Source organism: Diospyros lotus, chromosome 4, assembly GCF_014633365.1.
Source record: "Diospyros lotus cultivar Yz01 chromosome 4, ASM1463336v1, whole genome shotgun sequence".
NCBI classification, from domain to species: domain Eukaryota; kingdom Viridiplantae; phylum Streptophyta; class Magnoliopsida; order Ericales; family Ebenaceae; genus Diospyros; species Diospyros lotus.
The window spans coordinates 32,979,547-33,001,116 of NC_068341.1; the positions used below are offsets into that span (position 1 = coordinate 32,979,547).

The 21,570-nt window shown below is 35.9% G+C and overlaps 2 protein-coding genes across 2 annotated transcripts in view; one reads left to right on the plus strand and one right to left on the minus strand.

The window, feature by feature from the left end:
* Positions 1-361: 361 nt before the first annotated feature.
* LOC127798947 (psbP domain-containing protein 2, chloroplastic) lies at positions 362-3,016 on the minus strand. The gene is made up of 3 exons (XM_052332605.1): positions 2,659-3,016; positions 2,410-2,565; positions 362-958 (listed from the first exon to the last, which is right to left on the minus strand). The coding sequence occupies exons 1-3, from the start codon at positions 2,971-2,973 to the stop codon at positions 692-694; spliced, it is 738 nt and encodes a 245-aa protein (XP_052188565.1). The 5' UTR covers positions 2,974-3,016; the 3' UTR covers positions 362-691.
* A 12,745-nt stretch (positions 3,017-15,761) lies between these two features.
* LOC127800774 (RNA polymerase II transcriptional coactivator KIWI-like) overlaps positions 15,762-21,570 on the plus strand; it is a 29,343-nt gene continuing 23,534 nt past the window's right edge. Inside the window, exons 1-2 of the mRNA XM_052335576.1 lie at positions 15,762-16,038; positions 16,149-16,254. Of these exons, the coding sequence (XP_052191536.1) occupies positions 15,916-16,038; positions 16,149-16,254 (229 nt within the window). The 5' untranslated portion in view covers positions 15,762-15,915. The remainder of the gene's footprint in view (positions 16,039-16,148; positions 16,255-21,570) is intronic.

Sequence of the window (21,570 nt, forward strand, 5' to 3'; positions counted from 1 at the left end):
AAAATCCAATGGTTTATTTGACTAATTTAAAGTTCAGTGACCAATTTGACACTTTACCCTATTTTTCATCAATCTCTCTCTAAGTTAAATGTTTTTTTTTCAAATTAAAAATAAATATACTTATGGTATCATTTCTTGAAATTTTATTTTTGTTATCAAAAAGTTATTTCGAAGTTAAGTTTTGTTTTCCAAAAAAAGATAAATATAAATTTAATATTAAAGTAAATATAACTAGAGATGACATGAAATTTTTTTGAAAGTGGAAGAATGTAGTATATGTATTGTATATTATAGAAGATGTGAGCTTCCAGGCACTAAGAGATGGACAATCAAGCAGTATCCACATGAACAGTATAGACTCTGAACAAAACCTATTAATGGGAAGAGGACATTTCTTTCCGAACAAAAGTTCATAATCACATGTTCTTACGAATCTCTTCCCAACAGATAGATAGATTTCTGAATCTTAAGACAAGGAAATACACAATGCATGTACATCCTCCATTCAAGGTGCCTGCTGCCTAGCTACCCTAACCGCCAAGGTAACCACCATTCAGCATTCATACCTAACTCCTTCCTCTCTGTGCTCTGAGATATACTGCAAATATGACAAAAAACATCTGCTTATCTCTGCCTTGGAATGTAAGAGCAGAGCTGCAAAGCACGAAATCACTGAGAAAGAAGTGTCGATTCAAGCCATAGGCGTGGTAATGGTATCGAAGGAATGAAGGACTTGCTCCAATATCTCGCGCATTCCTGTGTCTAAAGGACTCTCTGGTTTGTCAGAGTGAGCAATGTTAAGAACATAGAGTTTCTTCGAAGCCACAAATGCAGCCGAAAATATCCTCTTCATACCGCCCCTGGTGCTATCGACCTTGTACTCAAACTCGTACACTTGTAGGCCTCCGTTGCCTAATCTCTGTGAAGCTTCAATTACCTCGGCATCCTTGGTGCTTTCCTGTCCAAATTGGGAACTCGTGAATACAAAAACCAACCTAGAACTTGCACAAGCTGTGCACACACACAAATATCCATCTAAATCTAACTGCAAGCTTTATTTCTACTGACATTTTCTTTTTCCTTGTTTTTTTTAATATGAACCAGCTGCAAGTTGCTGAATCATCTAATAATAGTGGTAATGGAAACAGAACAAACAAACATGAAAGCATTAATCGTAATTTTTCTTCTCCCTTAACCGAATTCAGTGGCTGGAATGTTAAAACAAGCATATGAAGAAAAAGCAAGCAGGTAGCTTGTGCGGGTCAGTTGGCCAGTTACATTTGCTAGTCCACAACAAAGGGGCTTGAGAATTGAGTTGTTTCCTTCTACAAAAACCAAACCAAGATAGCAGAACACCTGCCAGTGCTGTGGCATGTTAAAGTACTGCCTCCCTTGGGCTAGCTTTCACAGCCCAATAACCCTCGAAAGATGTATTCTATTCTCCCCCACGCAAATATGCATTCATAAATTAGGGCAGAAAATCATAGGAAAAATTGTAGAAACAATAGCAAATGCTCTCTCTTGAAAGGACAAGTTTATCAGGAAAACATTTTGACAGATAAGTGAAATGTAAGCATATATCAGAACCCTTTAACCCATGCTGTCACTATGGGTTATGCAAAAAGGTAAAAATGTAGCTAATAAGCCTAAGGATCAGCAGACCCATAAACTATTGTTGTGCTTGATCATGGCAAAGAACTGAATAATATCCAATAAGCTCAAGGACCGTTGGTTCAACCAGCAAATTTTTGCTATTTTTTAAAACCTTTAAAAGAACCGCTTATTGAACGAACAGGTTTATCCTGAAGAGGAACGACCAATAGCATTTTGTTAAATAATTTCATAGTAGTAGTTTAGTGATCTTGTTTATAAATAGCAGTAGTCTTGAAAGCAAAAAAAAATCGTTCTAAAGTATGTCACTGACTCACTGCAGCACTAAGTCAGTGTTTATGGACCAAGATCATTAAACAAAACAGCATACGATATGGCATACCATATTATATAATTTTATGAAGACATTAAACAGCATGTAAAAGCTGTGTGTGTTCTTAGAAAATAACAAATTTGTGCTCCGTCAAGTAATTTTGAAAAGGGTGTCCCCATGCTAAGGGGCTCTCCACTTTGCAAGGACGGGGCTTAGAGAGGATCGTATTTGTACCTAACGTTCTCTTTACAGTTTTGCAAAGATACTGTATCCACAACTCGACCCATTGGTCTTGGCATTCCAATCACAAAGAAGCAACCTTAGTGTTGCTACCAAAGCCCGGATTCTTCCCTCATTGCAAATTATATTTTAGCATTATCCTTTCTACCCACAATTCAATATCTTCATCCCCTCCTCCAACCCACAATCAATTCAATTGAGAATGGAATGGTCTTGAAAGAAACACAAGCAGCTTAACCAATTACCTTGCGCTTCTCAGCTTGAATAAGTTTATCTGCAACAAACTCAGGACTGCCAAATTCTTCAAGCTTTGTAAGACGAACAGGGTTTACCACAACTCCGATGTTATTAGCGGCTTTGTTTGGCTCCTCAAACAGAAGAGTGGCCCCAGCTTTATCCACCTAACAATCCAAACGCCTAACCACATTCACCTTGAGAGTAATCACCACAAACAAAATGAAACCAGAATTCGCAGAGGAGAGGGGGAATGAAACCTTAATCCAAGAAGGGGGCAGGAGGAGAGTGAAACCCTCTTTCAAATCTGTGTACCTTTGGAGCTCTAAATCATCGGCCGTGGCTTTGGAAAGGGTGGGAATGGACGATGATGAGAAGATAATTGCGGCAACGGAGAGGCTGAGCATTCTCTTCCCCAGACAGATTGTGCGGTACCCTTTGGAAATGTCGCTTGATTCTCTTCTGGGTCTCTGAGCAAAAGAAGAAGAAGAAGAAGAAGAAGAACAATGGGATACAGAGACGAACAAGCGGCGTGTGGTTGAGGACAAAAAGCAAACGCTTGATGAAGAAGCCATTAGTACTTGAGGAGATAAGAAATGTAAATGTGAAGGAGGAAGAAGCTATTCATCCAGCCTTTGCTGCTTTCTGTCCCACCTGCTTCGCTTCTTTGTTTTTCTTGGGAAAAAAATAATTACAAAAATAACAAATTCTAGTTTTACCCATAATTATTGCATTTTTAACCCATTTTACATGGATATGTTACAAGTTATTTTAATTTTGTTTACAACTCAAATATGACACGAAAGGAAATTTAATCAAGCTATTGTTTTACTAAAATATATATATATATAATAAATTACACTTCTATCTCTTATAATTCAAATTATTTGCATAGAAATTTTTTGTGATTTTGTCAATTTTCTTTTCTTTGTCGATCTCTCAAATTTTGTCGGCTCTTTTTTTATGTGTATATATACACACACATAGTAATTAGACCGAAGAAGATGATGAAGTCAATTTGCTCTCTCAAACCTTACATCCCTCAATCCAAGCTTCATTTTCTTATTGTCACAAATAGGGTAAAGTGATAAGAAAATAATCAAGGATCAACAATAATGATATTGGCGATGTCTGTTAGCTTTTTTTATTTTTAAATTTTAATTAGAATGAGAATTAGAAAAATAATAATTAAATTAAATTTAAGTTGATTAATCAACAAGTAACCTAACAACTAATTGAGGGGTGTCATAGCACAAAATGTAAATTATGGAGACTTTTAGAAACAAAAATAAAGCATAAGAGCAGAGATGGCAAACGGGCCGGGACGGACCGGCCCGGCCCGCCACCAAGTGGCCCGCGGGCCAAGCGGGCCGGGCCAAATCGGCCCGCTTAAAAACGGGCCAGCAGATTGCTGGCCCTAGCCAAACGGGCCAACCCAGCCCGCCCAGATTTTTTTTTTTTCTGTTTGATACCATTTTTGGCCATTTAGCCCACTTTGACTACGTGGCCCACTTCCGTTTACCTACTTCATTCTTTAGTTGCAGGTCAATTCCCTTACATCTGTCATTCTCAAAGTTGTAATGTATTATATCAGAAGTTACAAAATAAATAAAATTTTTTACAAATATTTAAAATAATTAAAATTAAATTAAATAAGAAAATGGCAGCCACCGGAACTAAAATGCTGTAAGGTTACACATTGTATCAAAGAAAGTGGTATGTGCCATTAAACTGGCAAAGCAATCCAATCACAAAACATTCAATTATCTAACTAGAGAAGTAATTAAAATTACTACTACATGAGCATACAAATTCCAGATGAAGAAAAACAACATGCTCAAAGAGTCATTTCTGGAGGTCAAATTACAAATAAGAAGAAAAAAATAATTAAAAATTATGCCTCTAATCTTCATCCTCTTCATCAACAACAACATTTGAGTCTTGTTTAGAAAGTCTTATATCATCAATGCTTGACTCCTTCTCCTCATCATCATTTATAATAAAAAATTACATATGTTAATTATTTATCATATAAGAGAAATGTTTAATGTTATGTTAAATCTCAGATATTAGAAAGTTTAAAACAAATTACCTCCAAAACCATGCAATCAACTTCGTGTGCACAAGAGAGCTTGAACTGTTTCATCATACAAACGACTTCCATACTTGTTCAAAATACGACAGAGGGCGAGAGCGACAGAGGGTGAGAGGCGAGGCTGAGAGCGAGGGGCGCAGGCTGTTTGGGGGGGGGGTATGGCCAATTAGCGGGCCAAGTGGGCCAAATCGGCCTGGCCTTAAATGGGCCAGCAAAATGCTGGTCCTAGCCCGGTGCTGGGCCGGGCCCCAACGGGCCAGCCCGCCAGGCCAAGCCCATTTTGCCATCTCTACATAGGAGATTTCCATGCCAATGACCCAAACCAAGAGAGGTATAAATGCAATTTACCAAAAAAATCAATAATGTTTTTAAATTATATAAAATTCCCTTACAAATAATAGTACTTTTATTAATTATCTCTTAAAGTCTTTATTTATTTATTTATTGGTCGTAAGGCTTTGTTTGAGAAAGAACAAGTAGTAATGAAATAGAATAAAATAAAATAGAGTAAAATAAAATGAGAAAAAAAGGCTTTTTCTCTTTCACATCTCTTTAATTAATAATTTATAAAAATAATAAAACAAATATTACTAGTAGTGGTTTATTGCCATCAACAACCATTAGAGAAGGAACGAAAGAGAAAAAAAAGGGAAAAGAAATATGAGAGAGAAAATAGAGGAAAAAAACTTGTGGTGATTGACCAATCACCATCACTATCGTTAGTAAACCCGAATTATTGGATTTATTAACTAAGCATTATTGGGTTCTATAGATCTTGTTTTGGGTTCATTACATAACTTTTATTAGGTTCGAAAGGAAAGGAAGAGAGACAGAGAAGGAAATAGATTAACCTTAATAGATTTTTTAGTGTTCTTAAGAAAGAAAGAAACGAATGAAGAAAATAGGGGAATAAGATGAACCCATAGTGCGGTTTGACATCTTGAAAGAAGAAATAGATAGAAGGGAAAGAGAATGAGAATAACCATAACAGGGGTTTCGTGTTTGAAAATGGAGAAAGAAATGGTGTGAAAAAAATAAGAAACTTGTCGCAACAGAAGAAAAAAAGAAATGAAAAGATAAATGGTTTAGCCAAAAGAGAGAGAAACGAGGAGGAGAAAGACAAAAAAAAAGAAAAAAGAATGAGGGTATTTTGGTTATTTAAAAAAATATAAGTGATGTTAACTAATGTCGGGAAAAATAATTATACATTTTTTAATCTTAATAAAGGAAAGCGTAATTTCTAAAAAGTAAATGTACTATTAGCAGGCAAGCTAAAAGTCTACTCTTTTTTTTTTTTTTCATATAACTTAATGAAAAGTTATAATTTATAATTATAAAATATTAAGACATTTTTTGTATCAAACCTAGCTGCAATTATAGGATCTTTGACCTAGCACAACACAAAATTGTTATGGTAGGTTACCTAAGCTAGGGAACCTAACTTGCTTTGCACCTCTAGCTAGTTTGTTTGGAAGACTCACAACTTGGTTGTGGACGATGACTTAAAACCCAAAACATAAATGCATTCTTTTGCATAATAGTTATAAGTAAGGGTTGCTCGTATAATTTACTCTCTAAATACATGAATTAATTAATTACTCACTCTACATGTTAGAAGCACAACAATGCGGGTTTACACCTTGTTTGGAATATAGAATTCATTACTAATTTCAAATTTTCATGTTTGTAATGACAAAAAATTATATTTCAATTATAAGAATTTATGAAATTGTTTAGTTGTTGAATCTATGAATTGAACACAACTAAACTAAATTCCATAAAATAGGTAAAATTTGTTAATGAATCAGGCTAACCTCAATAAACAAGTTTTGTGGATAAAAATATCCACAATCTTTATTTTCTTATCTCCTTCTCACTTATTATATCAAGGATATTTTATGAAATAAGAGCAAATAGAACTTCAATAATAGACTTATTCCAAATATAAGTTTATACAATTCATTTTAATTCTATAATTTAATTTTACGAAAAATTGCATATGATACCCCTAAAAATTAAAATATTACAAAACTACCCTTGACTTTTTGAGAAAATACAATGAATATGCTAGAGGTTTAATGCTGTAATACCCCATATTTTCGTGAGATTGTCACGTATTTTAAGTGAGTTTAAAATACCGAAAAGTGGCTTGATAGTAAAATAAATTGTCGAATCAATGGAAGGGAGTACCCTAGAACATAAATACTTGAGGAAATAGGAAATTTCAAAGGGTTATGAAAATCTGGAGGGAAAAGTTCAGTTTCTAAGTTAGGGGCAAAATCGTAATTTTTTAGGTTCGAGTAAAAGTGTAATTTACTTAAAAATTAGGGATATTAGCGAAATTAGTCCTTTATTTGGGGGACTACAATGTAATTAAAAATTGGTCTAGGGACCAAGTTGAAAAGGCTCTAAGTGCAATTACTTGAAAAGTTTGGGTCAATGTGTAATTCTTGAAACCTTTTTCCTAAGGGCATCTGGGAGATTAAAGATAAAGTCTCATGATAACTTTAAAAATAAGATGAAAGCTCATGATGACTTATTTGATAAGATTTGATGAGATTTGATTGGATGCGATTTGATTTGGATAAAAATGATTGTAAAAAATCTTAGAAAATTTAAAATGATTAGATAATATCTTAAAAGATTTGGAATGATTATAAAATATTTTAGAAGATTTGAAATGATTGGAATATCTTTGAAGATTTAGAAAATATTTGAAATAATTGTGACTTACTTGGTGGCCAAGTTTCCAAACTTATGAATAGGGTGCTCATGGCCAAGGGTTTCCTCATTCTAAGTTATGATAAATTTGTGCTAGATGAGAGTGCTTCGCGCTTAGTGGATAGAAGAATTTTGTTCCTAGAGAAGAAGAAGCACTTGCGCAATGCGTGAGGACGTGTGAGAAGGTGGTTTGGTTAAAAGACTTGAGAATTTGCACAAATTTTGAGGAATCCCGAAATTAAGTCAATGTGAGACTCCTATACTCCAAACCCTATTTTTGTTCTCTTATATGAGACTACTATTACATGAAATGTGTTTTGTGTAATGTTTTTGTACACAAAATCATATTGTTCTTTTACATGAAATCATGTTGCATATATGAAATATAATTTATTGGAAAATATATGTTGTTGATTTTCAACTATTGCATTTATAAAATCCGTGTGGTCATACTGTTTTACTTATCTATTGTTGTTCGAGGGCAAAAGTCGGGATATCCCCCGAGAGGCGCTGTGCGTGCACCATCGAGAAAGCTCTCGTGGGGAAGACCGTGAGTTTAAAGGACAACGGGTGTGGTGTAGGGTTGGCAATGGTTCAGTTTGGTTTCGGTTTTTGCCAAAACCATAACCAAACCAAACTTAAATTACTAAAACCAAAACCAAACCATTACCCATTTGGTTTTAAAAATTTAAAACCATAACCAAACCATTCGGTTTCGGTTTAGTTTCGGTTTAACCATGGTTTTTTTAGTTTAATCCATATCAACAAACAAAGACAAATAGTATTCATAATTTTTTTTGATAATTTCACAACAAACAAAGATAAATTCTAATAAAGTTACCTTATTCTTGCATAAAGTTACAAAACTTATTGGATATAAAATCACATTTTCAAACCTACAATTGTTAAGATCAATAAATTAATATGTGCATAATTAAATTATAATTTAAGCTAAAAAAATTAGCTACGAAAGTTAATACCTTCATCAACAACATTAATATATTCTTCGTAAATTGATGCATATCCATCTGAAATGAATGAGCCAACTCCATCTGACAAAATTATAAATATCAAAAATAAATTAATATGAAGAGAGATGAGGCAGAGAGCGAGACGCAACGAGGGTGAGAGAGATCGAGGGCGAGCGAGAGCAAGAGGGGCCAAGCCTTAACGAGAGCAAGAGAGATCTAGCGAGAGCGAGTGAGAGCAAGAGAGATGCAGAGAGCGAGGGCGATTGGCGAGCTCGCGCGGATGAGCAAGAGAAATGAGGCAGAAAGGGTGAGAGAGATTGAGGGCAAGCGAGAGTAGGGGCCAAGCCCTAGCGAGAGCAAGAGAGATCCAGTGAGGGCGAGCAAGAGACATGCAGAGAGCAAGGGCGAGAGCGGGCGAACGAGCGAAAGGCAGCGAGGGTGAGAGAGAGTGAGAGCGAGGTTGAGAGAGGAAGGAGAAGAGAAGGGGAGAAGGATTTGCAAGCAAGGCAATTGGGCTGGGGTGGGCTAGCCTCAGGTGGACGGGGTTGTATATAATATATATTATATTATATATTCGGTTCGGTTTCGGTTCGGGTTTTGGTTTGGTTTTAGTAAAAACCATAACCAAACCATACCTATTGAAACAGTATTCGTTTTTTCCCCGAACCAAACCATTACCCAGTCAAATGGTTTTTAACCGCGTTGACCGGTTCGGTTTCGGTTCGATTCCCCACGGTTTCAGTTGCAATTGCCATCCCTAGTGTGGTGTTTGAATGAGTTCTATGAGGTCAGGCCGAGGTGATATGGTTAGGGACCTCCCGAGAGGCGCTATGCGTGCACCACTGAGAAAGCTCTCGTTGGAGTAGGCTGACATGTTCATGAGACATGTCAACTCACTTTATTTATAAAACTCCTAGCAAATCATTAAAAATGCGGAAGCGATAATCGAAACCTGATATGGTACATAATCAACTTACTTTATTTATAACATAAGAATTCGTACCATAATTAACATCATATCCTCAATATTGAAATACATAAATACATGGAGATTCCATAATATTATAACAAGACTAAACATCAATAAAGCATCAACTAAAATATATCCGAGTCAGCTCGCTGAATCCATCGACTACGCCATCACATGCCGTCATATCTCAACCTGCTCCTTGCCCTAACTGCAAGTCTAAAACTGGAATGTTGAATGTTCCAGGGGCATAACCCATTAGAAGATGAAACTTCTAGTGAGGGTCCAAAACATATATATGAATGCATGATGCAATAATATGAACAACATGTGCCCTTAGTGTAACTTCCCTGGCCCGCAAGCCCGGCTAGGAATCCTAGGCAAATCCCGAACCTCTGCAGGATAAGCCTAACATTATTCCCTCAACGCCCTTGGAGAATTACGGCTACACTCTGGGGGCGACATCCCATTCCCATGCACAAATATCAACGTGACAATAATATCGTGTCATGCAATTATCACGACTTTCCATGTAATATGAAAAAATGAATCATATCTTTTGTAAATATTATGCATATAAAAGCAGTCATATCTTTCATAAATATCATGTATAATAAACAATCATATCATGTAGGATAGGAAAACTCACTAAACCATGTTTAGTATAAAATTACTCACCTTTTGAGATAAACTTGCATTTTCTTGAAAAGCGTGCATTGCCTCGATATGCGTGCCCCGCTCGATTTTCGTGCCAACTCTCAAAAGCTGCACCAATCACATCATATCGATCTCTTCAAATATAAAATAATATTTAATCACTAAATATCCTCAATATTCCATTTATTTCATTTTTCCTTCATTTTCTTTCATTTTTCCTTTCTGAAAATTCCAATAAATACCTCGAGATTATTTTCTCAAATCTACTTTCACAAAAATTCATAATAGACTATAAACTTCCAAGAAAAAATACTGAACTTACCCGGATGATGCATTTTCACGCAAAATGAGACTTTTTGGTGCAGAAACCGAGACATTGGGAATCCCAACTTCAAAATTTTTTGCATGGACCCCCATAAAATATTTTTCTAGAATTTTAGGGAATTTTTGCACATTTTTCTAGACCCGCACGCGCCCTCACGCGCTGGCACGTGGGCTACGCGTGTTGACCAGCACATGTAGCCCATGCGCCGGTCGTCTTCTCCGGCCCCGGCCATGCCGGCGATGCTGGTTCTCAATGCCACCTTGTAGCCTTCATTCAGTCGATCCTAATGGATCCTCTTGAGGCTTGAAAGGACCACCAGAAGACGTCCCATCGGGCATTTGGAATCTCGGATCGGCCACCCGCCTCCAAACTCCGGCGAAGCCCAAAACCCCTTCAAACCTCGACCAAAATGCATCAAACTCTCCAGAATCCATCTACACCTCATGGGCTTCAAAAGCCCTATGGTTTTGGCCTCCAATTCGTTCAAAACAACGGCCGATTTCAAGCTTCATTTCTTTAAAACTTTCGGCCGCAAGAACGCCTATTTATAGGCAAAACCGAGCATCCAAATGCTCTTGGCCGCTTAACCCATCACCCTTAGAGGATAAACCTCCCCCGAATCGACCTCGAGGCGGCACTTGTCGACCAAGAAATCGACTTGCAGGTGCCGCAACCAAGCGATCAACTTTCGGTCGGATTTTCTTACTTTTCTGGCCAACCTAATGGCCATTGTCGGATCCTCCTTTACAAAAGATGCTCCCCCGAAAGTGCCTCGTGCAACCCCATGGTCCATTTCGGCCATGGCCAACCGGCCATGTGCTGGTCATTGGCTAACTTTGAAAAATTACAGTTTAACCCCTTAACTTTTGGGCTATCTCACTTTGACCCTTTTCACTTAACCCCTTAACTTTTCATAATTGAATTTAAGACCCTCAAGTCCTAAAACATCATTTTGACCCCCGAAGATTTCGAAAAATCATCGTTTCGGTCTTCCTCTAGCAATTTCAAAAAACTGCACTTAGCCCCGAATTTTCGTTTTGGCCCTAAACCTCTTTGTTTCTTCCTGAAACCACTGAAGGGTTGTTTCTTATGAAAAATCAAAGCCCCTTCAAGCTTTCGTTGACTTCCGGGAAGTCGTCTACCACAATTCAGTATTGCAGCCTAATTGACTGCATTTTAGCTGTACCGAAAACTGTTCCCGATCTTATTTATTTCAATGCTATAAATCATATCTCGGGGTGATCATTAATGCCACATCATTTTCTTTTGGTATCTCGGCTCCAGGGCACTCCCGACAGTCGATTTGGTCATTCATATAGTAATAAATTACCGTTATACCCTCTATTTATCCTTAAATTTCATTTTTTCCCCAAGATAAGTTATTCTTGAGTCATTTAAAATTTCTCAGGTATTACAATATAAACTGTTTTGGAGTTCTCACTAGAAGGTTCATCTTCTAATTGGACTATGTCCCTGAAATATTCAAACATTCCACGTTCGACAAGCGGCTCTAAGGGAAAAGAGATGGCTAAAGGATAAGCATGTTTTGTTGCTTGTAATATGTTTTATCATATCTTTATGTATGTATGAGAAATTCAGTTGATGCGAACCTCAGTATGATTTGGTTATGTTGAGGCGTTTGGTTATCGCTTTCGAGAAATGATATCCATGTAATACGTTTGTAAACATCTTGAACGATTTCTTATATTATAAATAAAGCATTATAGTTGTGCACCATATCAGGTTCGACCGAGCTTCTGCATTTGTAATGATATCACATGTTTTAGCTATATGATTATCGGGTTTGTTAGGCTGAGAATGTGAAATTATGATTATTGGGAATTTGTGTGATGCATGTCAATGATTGTGGTATGAAAAGAAATTTATATTCTTGAACTCCTAAGTTATAACACACCCGAAAAATTAGAGGTGTTACAAATGTTGTATTGCAATTTCCTCCTTGTCATTAGTTAACTCTAACAAAATATTCATAAATTACCAAAATACCTTTGTATTTAAAAGTTTCTTTTTTTTTTTCTTCTTTTTTTCCTCTCTGTCTATGCATTCTTTGGCTATCAAATCATCATAAACACCCCTATTCTCTTTTGGCATTCTTCTTTTCCTTATTTTTTATTTCCCCCAATTCTCTTACAACCCAGCTATCTCTATTATTGTGCGTCATCTATGTAATTGCTGCCACAATTGTCGTTGCCACAGATTGGTCTTGCTCTCTTTTGGCGTGAGATAACTTATCTTCGTTTTATGTTTCACCATCATTTTCACTTGCTTGTTCTTCTTTTTCTTTTACTTTTTCTATCACTCTTTGTGTTTTTAGCCATCAAATCTAGATATAGAAGGTTCGAGCAAACCACTTATCTAGTTTGATTCAAACCCTATTAGAGTTTGATTGAACCCCAATACACTTGGGTTTATAAGGGGTTGAGGAGGTTTGAATTGAATCTAGATATAGAGGATTCAAACCTCTTACATATGGCTTGGATGTTCATTTGTGTAATGGCCTGTAATTTCGCTCTAATTAATTAAACCCATTAGTTGGAATTTCTAAGATAATTTGGGTATTTAAGGCTATTTGAGAGGAATTTCGAGTTACTGGACTAGCTTGACTAGATAAGTAGACCTTCTGGGGTTTAGACAAGAAAAACTTAAGGAGATTAATGACTTGCAATGGAAATAAGAGTATCAAAGGAATTAAGGAGTATGGAAAAAAAAAAAGGTGATAATATCTTAGAGGGTGTCTTTAATAGACCAAAGATTGAGGCATGGAAGTCTCAATCAACCAAAGTTAAAAGATCAAAACTTGTTCCGCTTATTTAAAGGTTCAGCAAACCAAACTAAAGTTTTAGTCAATCCGAGCATGAAGGCCTAGACTTGTCTTATACACTAGACAAGTTTGAACGCTCAAACTTAAGGGTTCAAACGATTAAATATAGCCTTGTTGAAATGACAAGTTATTGTGGCCAATTTGAGTTACAATTAGGTCTTGAATCATGGACTTAGGGATTTGAAAGTATGTCCTTGGGACATTAATAACCACATAATGGGACATTTCTATGGGTAAATAATTGTCAAATAATTAAGGTGGTTTATGATTAGATTAATTGTTAGGGATTATGTGACTAATTAAAGGAGTTAGGATAACATGAAGATCGTTTATGGTTTAGGACCAAACTAATGACAAGAAATTTTCCTCATTAGTGTCTCTAGGAACTTTGGACAAATTTGGAGAATGGAGAATGAGAACCGAAAGTGAAGGAATTAGCATGCAAGATAGAGAAGATCATTGTAGAAATTAAATGCAACTTGGAGAAAGCAACAAGGGTTGATGTTTGCCTTGAAAACTAGGCTAAGACAAATCTAAAACATGAATGATGTTTGTCTTAAAAACCAAGTGAAGACACAAAAAAAAAAAAAAAATTAGTTTGGTGTCCAAACTTGGTGGACCAAGATGTCCTCATGAAAGGGATTAGTAGAGGATCAAATAAGGGTAATTGTTGGCTTAGTATAAAAGTCCTAGAGATAGGGTTATTCTCGTGCCAACCATTGTAGAGAAAATTTGAGAAAAAGAAAAGGAAAGTAAGGAAAGGTATTGGGAGCTTGGGATGACAATCTCTTTCAAGACAAAAGGCTAAAGAGAGGGGTGAGCAACAACTTATGAATAACTCTTGGTGTTGGAAATCTTAGCCATGCCAAGCCTTCCATTAAACCCTTTCATTATGCATAAAGCACGATGGTATGACATGCATGACATATAGCTTGTGTTATGTTGCATTTTGTTTTCATAGTATACAACTTTCATGGGAATTTGAGATGCATGAACGATGGTACGGTGATGAATATCTTGTCCAAGGGGGGCTTTCACCATTGACATGAGATGATAGCATGGTGAGGCTATTCGTGGGGGACTTTCATCATTGGGGTGGCATGGTCATTCCAAAGATGGTGACCATAAAGGTCACTCTCTCTCTTTCAAAGTGGGGATTGTCGTGGATATCTCGACCATTACCAAAAACAAATGTCGGTGACACAATTCTTTTGAGTGGGTACTAGTGCATCATCCCAAAATTTTAAATAAATTTAGAATGTTAAATTTTGGGAAAAAAATCATTAAAATTGAGCACAAAATAAATTCTACTAGTAATCAATTAATAGTGTACATTGTGAAATAATGGGACTTTAAGATTTATTTGATTCAATGAATAAGTGTGAAAATAAATCAATAATAGATATACTAGTATGTTCTTCACGTATATATATTTCTCTTTCATATATATATATATATACACTTTTTTTAGTATATTTCACCATTATAATTCTGCGTCTTTTTTTTTTTTATGGCTCCCTTTCATTCTCAAATAGTCTAAATTCAATTTAAAGGGGTCAATTGAATTAGGAATGTTCCAAAAGGATTAAATTGAATAAAAAGTTCTTAAATTAATTCTTCTCTCAATGAAAACATTAAGGCAAAAATTGAGTCTATATAAAGGAAAACAAAGAGGATGGTCTTCCACTCTTAATAACTTAAGATATAGTGTGAAATTAAAGTGAAAGAGAATAGAGGCATTGGCTAAGGAAGAAGAATGTTAATTATCAAGCTAAAGGGTATGAGCAAACTTTTCTTATATTATATGACATTATGTTATTTGAATTTAATACTTTCATACAAGATTGTTTTATTAGCGTTCTACTTATCATAAAATTTTTATGAATTTTGAAGATAGTTTGGATATTTTATATATTTGATTTCGACAGATTATTGAGTAATAATCATACTAAATAAAAACTTTAAAAGTTTCTTAAGCATAAAAGTGAGTCAAAGATGACTAAAAAAAAAAAAATCTAAAGTGATAATATCGTTGAGATTTGATTTGAAATTTAGATGCATTAAGACTCTAATTATTACCCTTAATTCCAATTTTCAATTCATTACACACTTAAAAGAGTAGCTCTTATATTAACTACTTATACCAAACAAGACATATTGTTTTAAACTAAGACACGAGACTTGTCTCAAGGGCTAATTTATAAGTTGCGTTGACTATTCATTTTATCTTTATATTTTTGGCTAATTTTTAGTCATGTTCTTCTTCTTCTTCTTCTTCAATCTCTACCTCTCGTTGCTTGTTGCCTAGCTCTTCTGGCCGCCATTATCAGCCATCGCCATCGCCCTACCACCTGCTTCTCGTCGGCTATCACCCTCATCGACTGTTGCCCCCCTCTGCTTCAACTTCTCCTTCGTCACTCTATCGATCATTGCCCATTATCATCCCCACCCTCATCTCCTCCTCGTTGCCATTGTATATATATATATATAATAATATATTTTTTAAAATTATGTATAATTATAAAATTTTGCATCATTTAATATTATGTCTATTTTGATTTTTTATCAAATTTTAATAATTTATTAATTTTTTCAAATCAAACACATAACTATTAATTAATTAACTATTAAAAATATATTTATTTAAATATATTATTAATTTAAAGACTGTCTAATTTTTAAATTTTATATAACTTAAAAGCTAAATAACTTTAGAAGTTATGAAAAAAAGGGGTAAGCCAAACACCCCCTAAAGCAATCGATCGGTCAGTAATATCAGAAACGACGACTCACAGGGTTTCGAATCCCAACGCTACCACGTCCTTCTTCTCTTTCTTTCTCTCTCTGGCTTTTCTAGGGTTTTTTAAGCGACTATAATTTTGCGGTCTCCCAACCGTAGCTGTACTTTGCTCTCTGCTTTTATAGAGCGGGAAGGAGAAATGTCAAAAAGGGGAAAGAGGAAGGACGAGGAAGAGTACTCCGAAGGCGATGCTCCGGTATCGAAGGTCGCCAAGAAGGATACCGGCGATGATTCCGACTCCGAAGATATCTTCGTCTGCCAGGTCTTTCTCTCTCTCTCTCTCTCTCTCTCTCTCTCTCTCTCGACACAGTGGTATCTTTTAATATCTATATGAATGCCTGTCTAATTTATGGCGGTGATTTTGGCGTGTAGATTTCAAAAAATCGGAGAGTGTCTGTGAGGAACTGGCAAGGGAAAGTTGTGGTGGATATTAGGGAATTCTATGTGAAAGATGGCAAGGAAATGCCCGGCAAGAAAGGTTCTCCTCCTTTCACTTCTCCTTCTCTAGGCTTTTCTTCGACCCCTCTTTTTCTATATAATTGCAATGAATTCTATGTGCATTGTGTTTTAGCATTTCCTTCTTTCTCCTTTTCTGGTAGTTCCATCTGTGCGCTTCATATGATATCAAATTCTCTTGTTGTAAGTTGGTCTTTTGAAAATATTTTATTACTTTTTCAGATCAGCTGCGTTGGAATGTAGACCAATAGAAGTGTAATGTTAAGGAGCCTGTCACGCCTTTAAATATAATTTTGGGGGATTAAGTTTGCGGAGTGTTGCCTTTAAATATAGTTTTGCGGTTCATTTCATCTCCTTGAAGTTCAATATGCACATTAGTCATACATAGAAGATAAGACAATAGTGTTTCAAATGTGAAGGTGAATAAAAGTCTTTAGAGAATATTATAGAAACACAGCAAAATAATTGATAAATGATAAGTAAAGGGAAGAAGCCGAAGTCCTCTGTTGTTGAGCAGCAGACTGCTGCGATCTTCTTTGTTGCTTTTGTCGAGCAGCATATTGTTGTCGTTGTACTCTTCATTGTTGTTAAGCAATGTGCTGTCGCCGTCTTCTTGAGCAGTGGGCTGTCTCCTATTCTTTGTTGTTGTGTTATTCCCTTTTACAAATATATCTCCCTCCCTCTCTCTCTCTCTCTAACATGAACACCCCCCCCCCCCCCCCCCCCCCCCAAAACATTTTGTTTAGGAATGTGGGTTCACACTCTGGGTCACCATTTTTGGTCCAGTTTGCTACGCAGCATGAGTTGGGATGTTCGACCCAATTTATGGTTCTACAGTTGGTAGTGTGACCTAGGCATGTACAGGTGTCGCAACTACAACAAAAGATTTTATCTCAAAGAAGAAAAATGGGTAAATACTAGCTAGATCCCTAGCAGTTAAGGTCTTTTATAGACACCTCAATGGTATTTTGTTATTTGAGTTCTTATGGTTTATTTTTACCAAATCAACCCGTTTCACTAGTTTAGAGTCTGATGGGGGATGGGGTTTAGTTGTGGAAAACAACCCCAGTTTTCTGGGAAATTATTCCACAGAAAATGAAAACTTTGAAATATTGTTCAAAGGCAAAAAATTTCTAAATGGAATATGGAGATTTTGAAAACGTGGTTCTCCAAAAATCAAATACAAAAATTCCCTAAATAGAAAATGGAGATTTGGAAAACGTGATACTCCAAAAATGAACTGAACTTGGAAAAGTCTTAAAATGAGTTTTCTAAATTTTCTTTATTCATTTGGAGAATTGGAATACTTTGTTTTCCATATTTTTTTTTTTCAAAATCATTTCTTTGACACAAGTTACACTTACACCAAAAAAAAAAAAAAAAAAAAACCTCTCTCTCTTTTCTTGAACATATGTTTCAATTATGTATATATTGGAAATTATTGTTATATCTCACAGCACACTACTCTATTCTCCCAACCCAAATAGCTTCCTAACTTACTCAAGATAAACTGATATTATAGAACACAAAAGGAACAACACAATCACAGAAGAAAAACAGCAAGAATTATCCTGGTTCGGTCTTGAAATCCAAGACCTACATCCAGACTGCTTAGAAGCGAATCAAATCCACTATCTTGAAGTCAACCAAGGATGATTACAACGAGAACTTAATCCCTCCCGCCCATGTACTCTGAAAGCTGTAGGGAAAATGGGAAACCAAGCTAAAAACCAGCTATTCCCAACCTCTCGCACTCAATCCCGACTCAAGACAGAAAGTTGAAACAAAATCGTCTCAATTTCTGGCACACTAAGACTCTCACACTATGTCTTTTCTGACCTATCCACGACCCCTATTTATAGGATATAAGGGTGGCGGAATACATGGGATAAAATAAAACCAACTAACCGCCTAACAGAAAAACATACAGCTGGCACTTCTTCTAGAAACATACCTTCTAGAAGATCAGCTATTTCTAACCATACAACAGAAAATATATGCAGTAAACAGAAGATACATTTTACCTAATCTAATACAAATGTTACAACAATTATTTTTCTCTTTTTGCATTTCTAACATTGAATGCATTTTTTCAAAATCTTTTGTGGAAAATTAAAAGTAGAGATTTTATAGCAAATTAGAGATAGAAAACTAGGGATATTGTAGCAAATTAGATATAGAAGGCTTGAAAACATGTTCCACAACTGAACAACCAAACTTCCAAAATTGCATTGATTTTAACAAATCCTACTTTTTGGCTCTACTTTTGACCTTCAGCACTTTTTCCTCTCTCGTACCCTTTGTTTGTCTCTTCTACTCTCTCTCTAGAATCTTTTTGTTCCTCTTGCTACATTCTTTCTGCAACTTCTAACTGGTGTGGATGGTAGGCTGACCTATATTTCTTTGATTTAATAGGACTTCTTACAAGAGTTGTTTCTATCTACTATTATCTATAGATAATCAAGTTATTAATGACTGGAGAAAACCAATAAATAACCCATAGAAGATCTCCTTTTAGATCAAACAATTCCATCAAATTGAGTATGATTGTTTGTGTGATAGCATCTACCATAGCAGGAATATCAATAAACCTGATTATTGCAATTGCTCATGATACCCTTTTTTAGCTTCTAGGGTCTTGTTAGAAGACGACAACATTCTTATGTGCAGGGCCTTTCCTTATATACAACTTTACTTTTCTGGTTGTATTGTGTATTGTCTTTCCTTATTTCTTTGTTTGTTTGATTTGATTGTATGTAGTAGCTGCAGGATCCTTTTCTTGTAAATATCTTCCTCTATACATCTTTCCTAATCTAGTTTGGAAAGCTATCTAATTAGGAAGTCCCGTAATTAGTATTAGGAAACTAGTGCCTATATGATCGATAGTGTGTATATATGCAACTGAGGTTGTTTGAATGTAATAAGTTGGTCTTTTCCCCTTCTTCTTGATAGGTCTATTTCTTAATTGAAGATCCCTCTTAATAACTGGAATCAAAGAATTGGTAGATCCGTTTCATTCAAAATGGGAATGGGCTTAGGGTTATGAACTTATAATCTATAATATGATGATTGAGTTGATTCCATGATTGTAATTTCTTTCCAATCATAGTTGAAGCTTCTCCTTTATTTGACACCATAGCTGAACCTTTTGAATTGGGTTCACTAAGCATCGCTACCCTTTGATTCTTTGTACTTCTAACAATAGCAAAAACCTCATTAAGGGAAGACTGAAGAGAGTCTCTGTCTACCAAGAATTTGCACTCTAACTTGGTCAAATTCTATGTTGACCGACTAGGAATTCCACAACCCTATCTCTTTGAAGTATTTGACTGAGGGTGGCAGCATCCTCATTGCACACCATTTTGATGTTCTAATAATGGTCTAGCTCTAGCCACAAACCATTCATCTTGTTATAATATTCTGTTACAGTCAAGCCCCTTTGTTTAGTGTTACTAATCTTTGTTTTAACTTCAAAGATTACTAAGACATCTTAGATCTTAGAGTAAGTATGTTTCACCGTTTCCCAAATCTCCTTTGCTAAAGCCAAAAACATATAATTTTTATTCACCTCGGGTTGCGTGGCATTCCATAGTGTTGAATTGGGAGCACTAGAATCACTCTATTTTGCCAATACACAGCCACACACATAGATGGATTGGATACTCAATAGAAATAGAACAATAGAACAAATATGGAAATCAAATAATCAAATAAAGAACATGCAAACCACAATGAAGACAGCCGATTTTTATCCTGGTTCAGATTATCAAAAGATAATCCTACATCCAGCCTCTTGATCCCAAGAGCGATCTACTAAGAAATCAAACTATCAGTACAAGAACCTTCCCTCACACGAGTACACCAATTGCAAGCTTACAAAGCACTATCAAAATAGGTTTTTCTCTCACTTTATAGCACTCGCACAATAAGAATGAATGGTAGCCAGTGATTGCCCCTCATGCCTCTTATTTTTAGACAAATGGGTGGACATTATAAGGACTAATCAAATATTACACAAACCCTAATATACTCCTCATAATTAAAATACAGTTAGACATAAAACCTAACAAACACTGCCGCTTGATCGACTTGAATGCACTGACTTCTTCTAAATCTTCTAGGCTATACTCTATGCAAAACCATAACAATTCTCCACCATTTTGCATGAGTGATGCCTAAAACTTTACTTCTTTGATCTGCTCTCCTTAGGACCTGCATATAACTTGATCATTCACACAAAGAAACCTACAAAAGCCTTAAACAATGGAGCAATTTAGATATAGGGACTGCCTTAGTGAACATATCAGCTGCATTTTCTTGACCTCCAACCTTAATCAGATCTATTTCCTTTCTCTCAACTACGTTTCTAATAAAATGGTACCTTACATCAATATGCTTTGTTCTCTCATGGTGGGCTTGATTCTTAGTTAAGTGTATAGGACTTTGGCTATCACACATTAGGGCAGCCTTAGCATTTTTCCCTAGTAATTCACTCACTAATCCTTTCAACCATAAAGCCTCTTTTATAGCTTAATTGACAGCTATATACTTGGCCTTGATGGTTGAAAGAGCCACCACAGATTGTAAATTAGTTTTTCAGCTAATGGTTATGCAATACCCAGGATTTTCTTGAGGCTATAAATGGTATTTCACGAAGGGTATAAAAGGAATTGTTGAGATAATGAGGCTTTAGGGTACACTATCGCAGTTTTAAGAGACTGAATTGACTGGAAGGGGTACCTCGGACCTTAGATAGCCAAGGAAAATGTAATTGTATCGACAAGTAATACGAGTTATGATTTTAGGTGATAAAAAAAATTGGATCGGGAACAGTTTTCGGTACAGCTATTGACCGGGCTAAGAAAATCGAATCGACGTGGGGAATATCTGGAAAATCAACGGAGTGTCTTGAGGACTTAGATTTTGTACTGTGTTGGGACAAATTGGTCCGATTGATGGATAGTGGTTGGGAAGAGAAATAGTAATATGCCAGGATGTCAGGTTACCATAGGAGAAATTGTGTTCTTCATAGACTTAAATTGACGATTTGCGTGACCAGCCGCAAGAGGCTATCTCTAAAGTTAATGTGCAATCGAGATACTGACAATTGAGAGAAAGGTACGCTGAGTTAGCTCAATGTTATCAATTTCTGTGTGATCATGGCAGTTGAGTTAGTTCAATGTTATCAATTTCTGTGTAATCGTACCATATGCATAAGCATAAGAGCGGGTTGGGAGAACCATGAGTCAAATAAATGGGATGTGATGACACGATTAGAAGTCGTATTAGGTTTTATAAATTATTTTGGGATTCGTGTAGCCGCTGGTATAGAGCTACA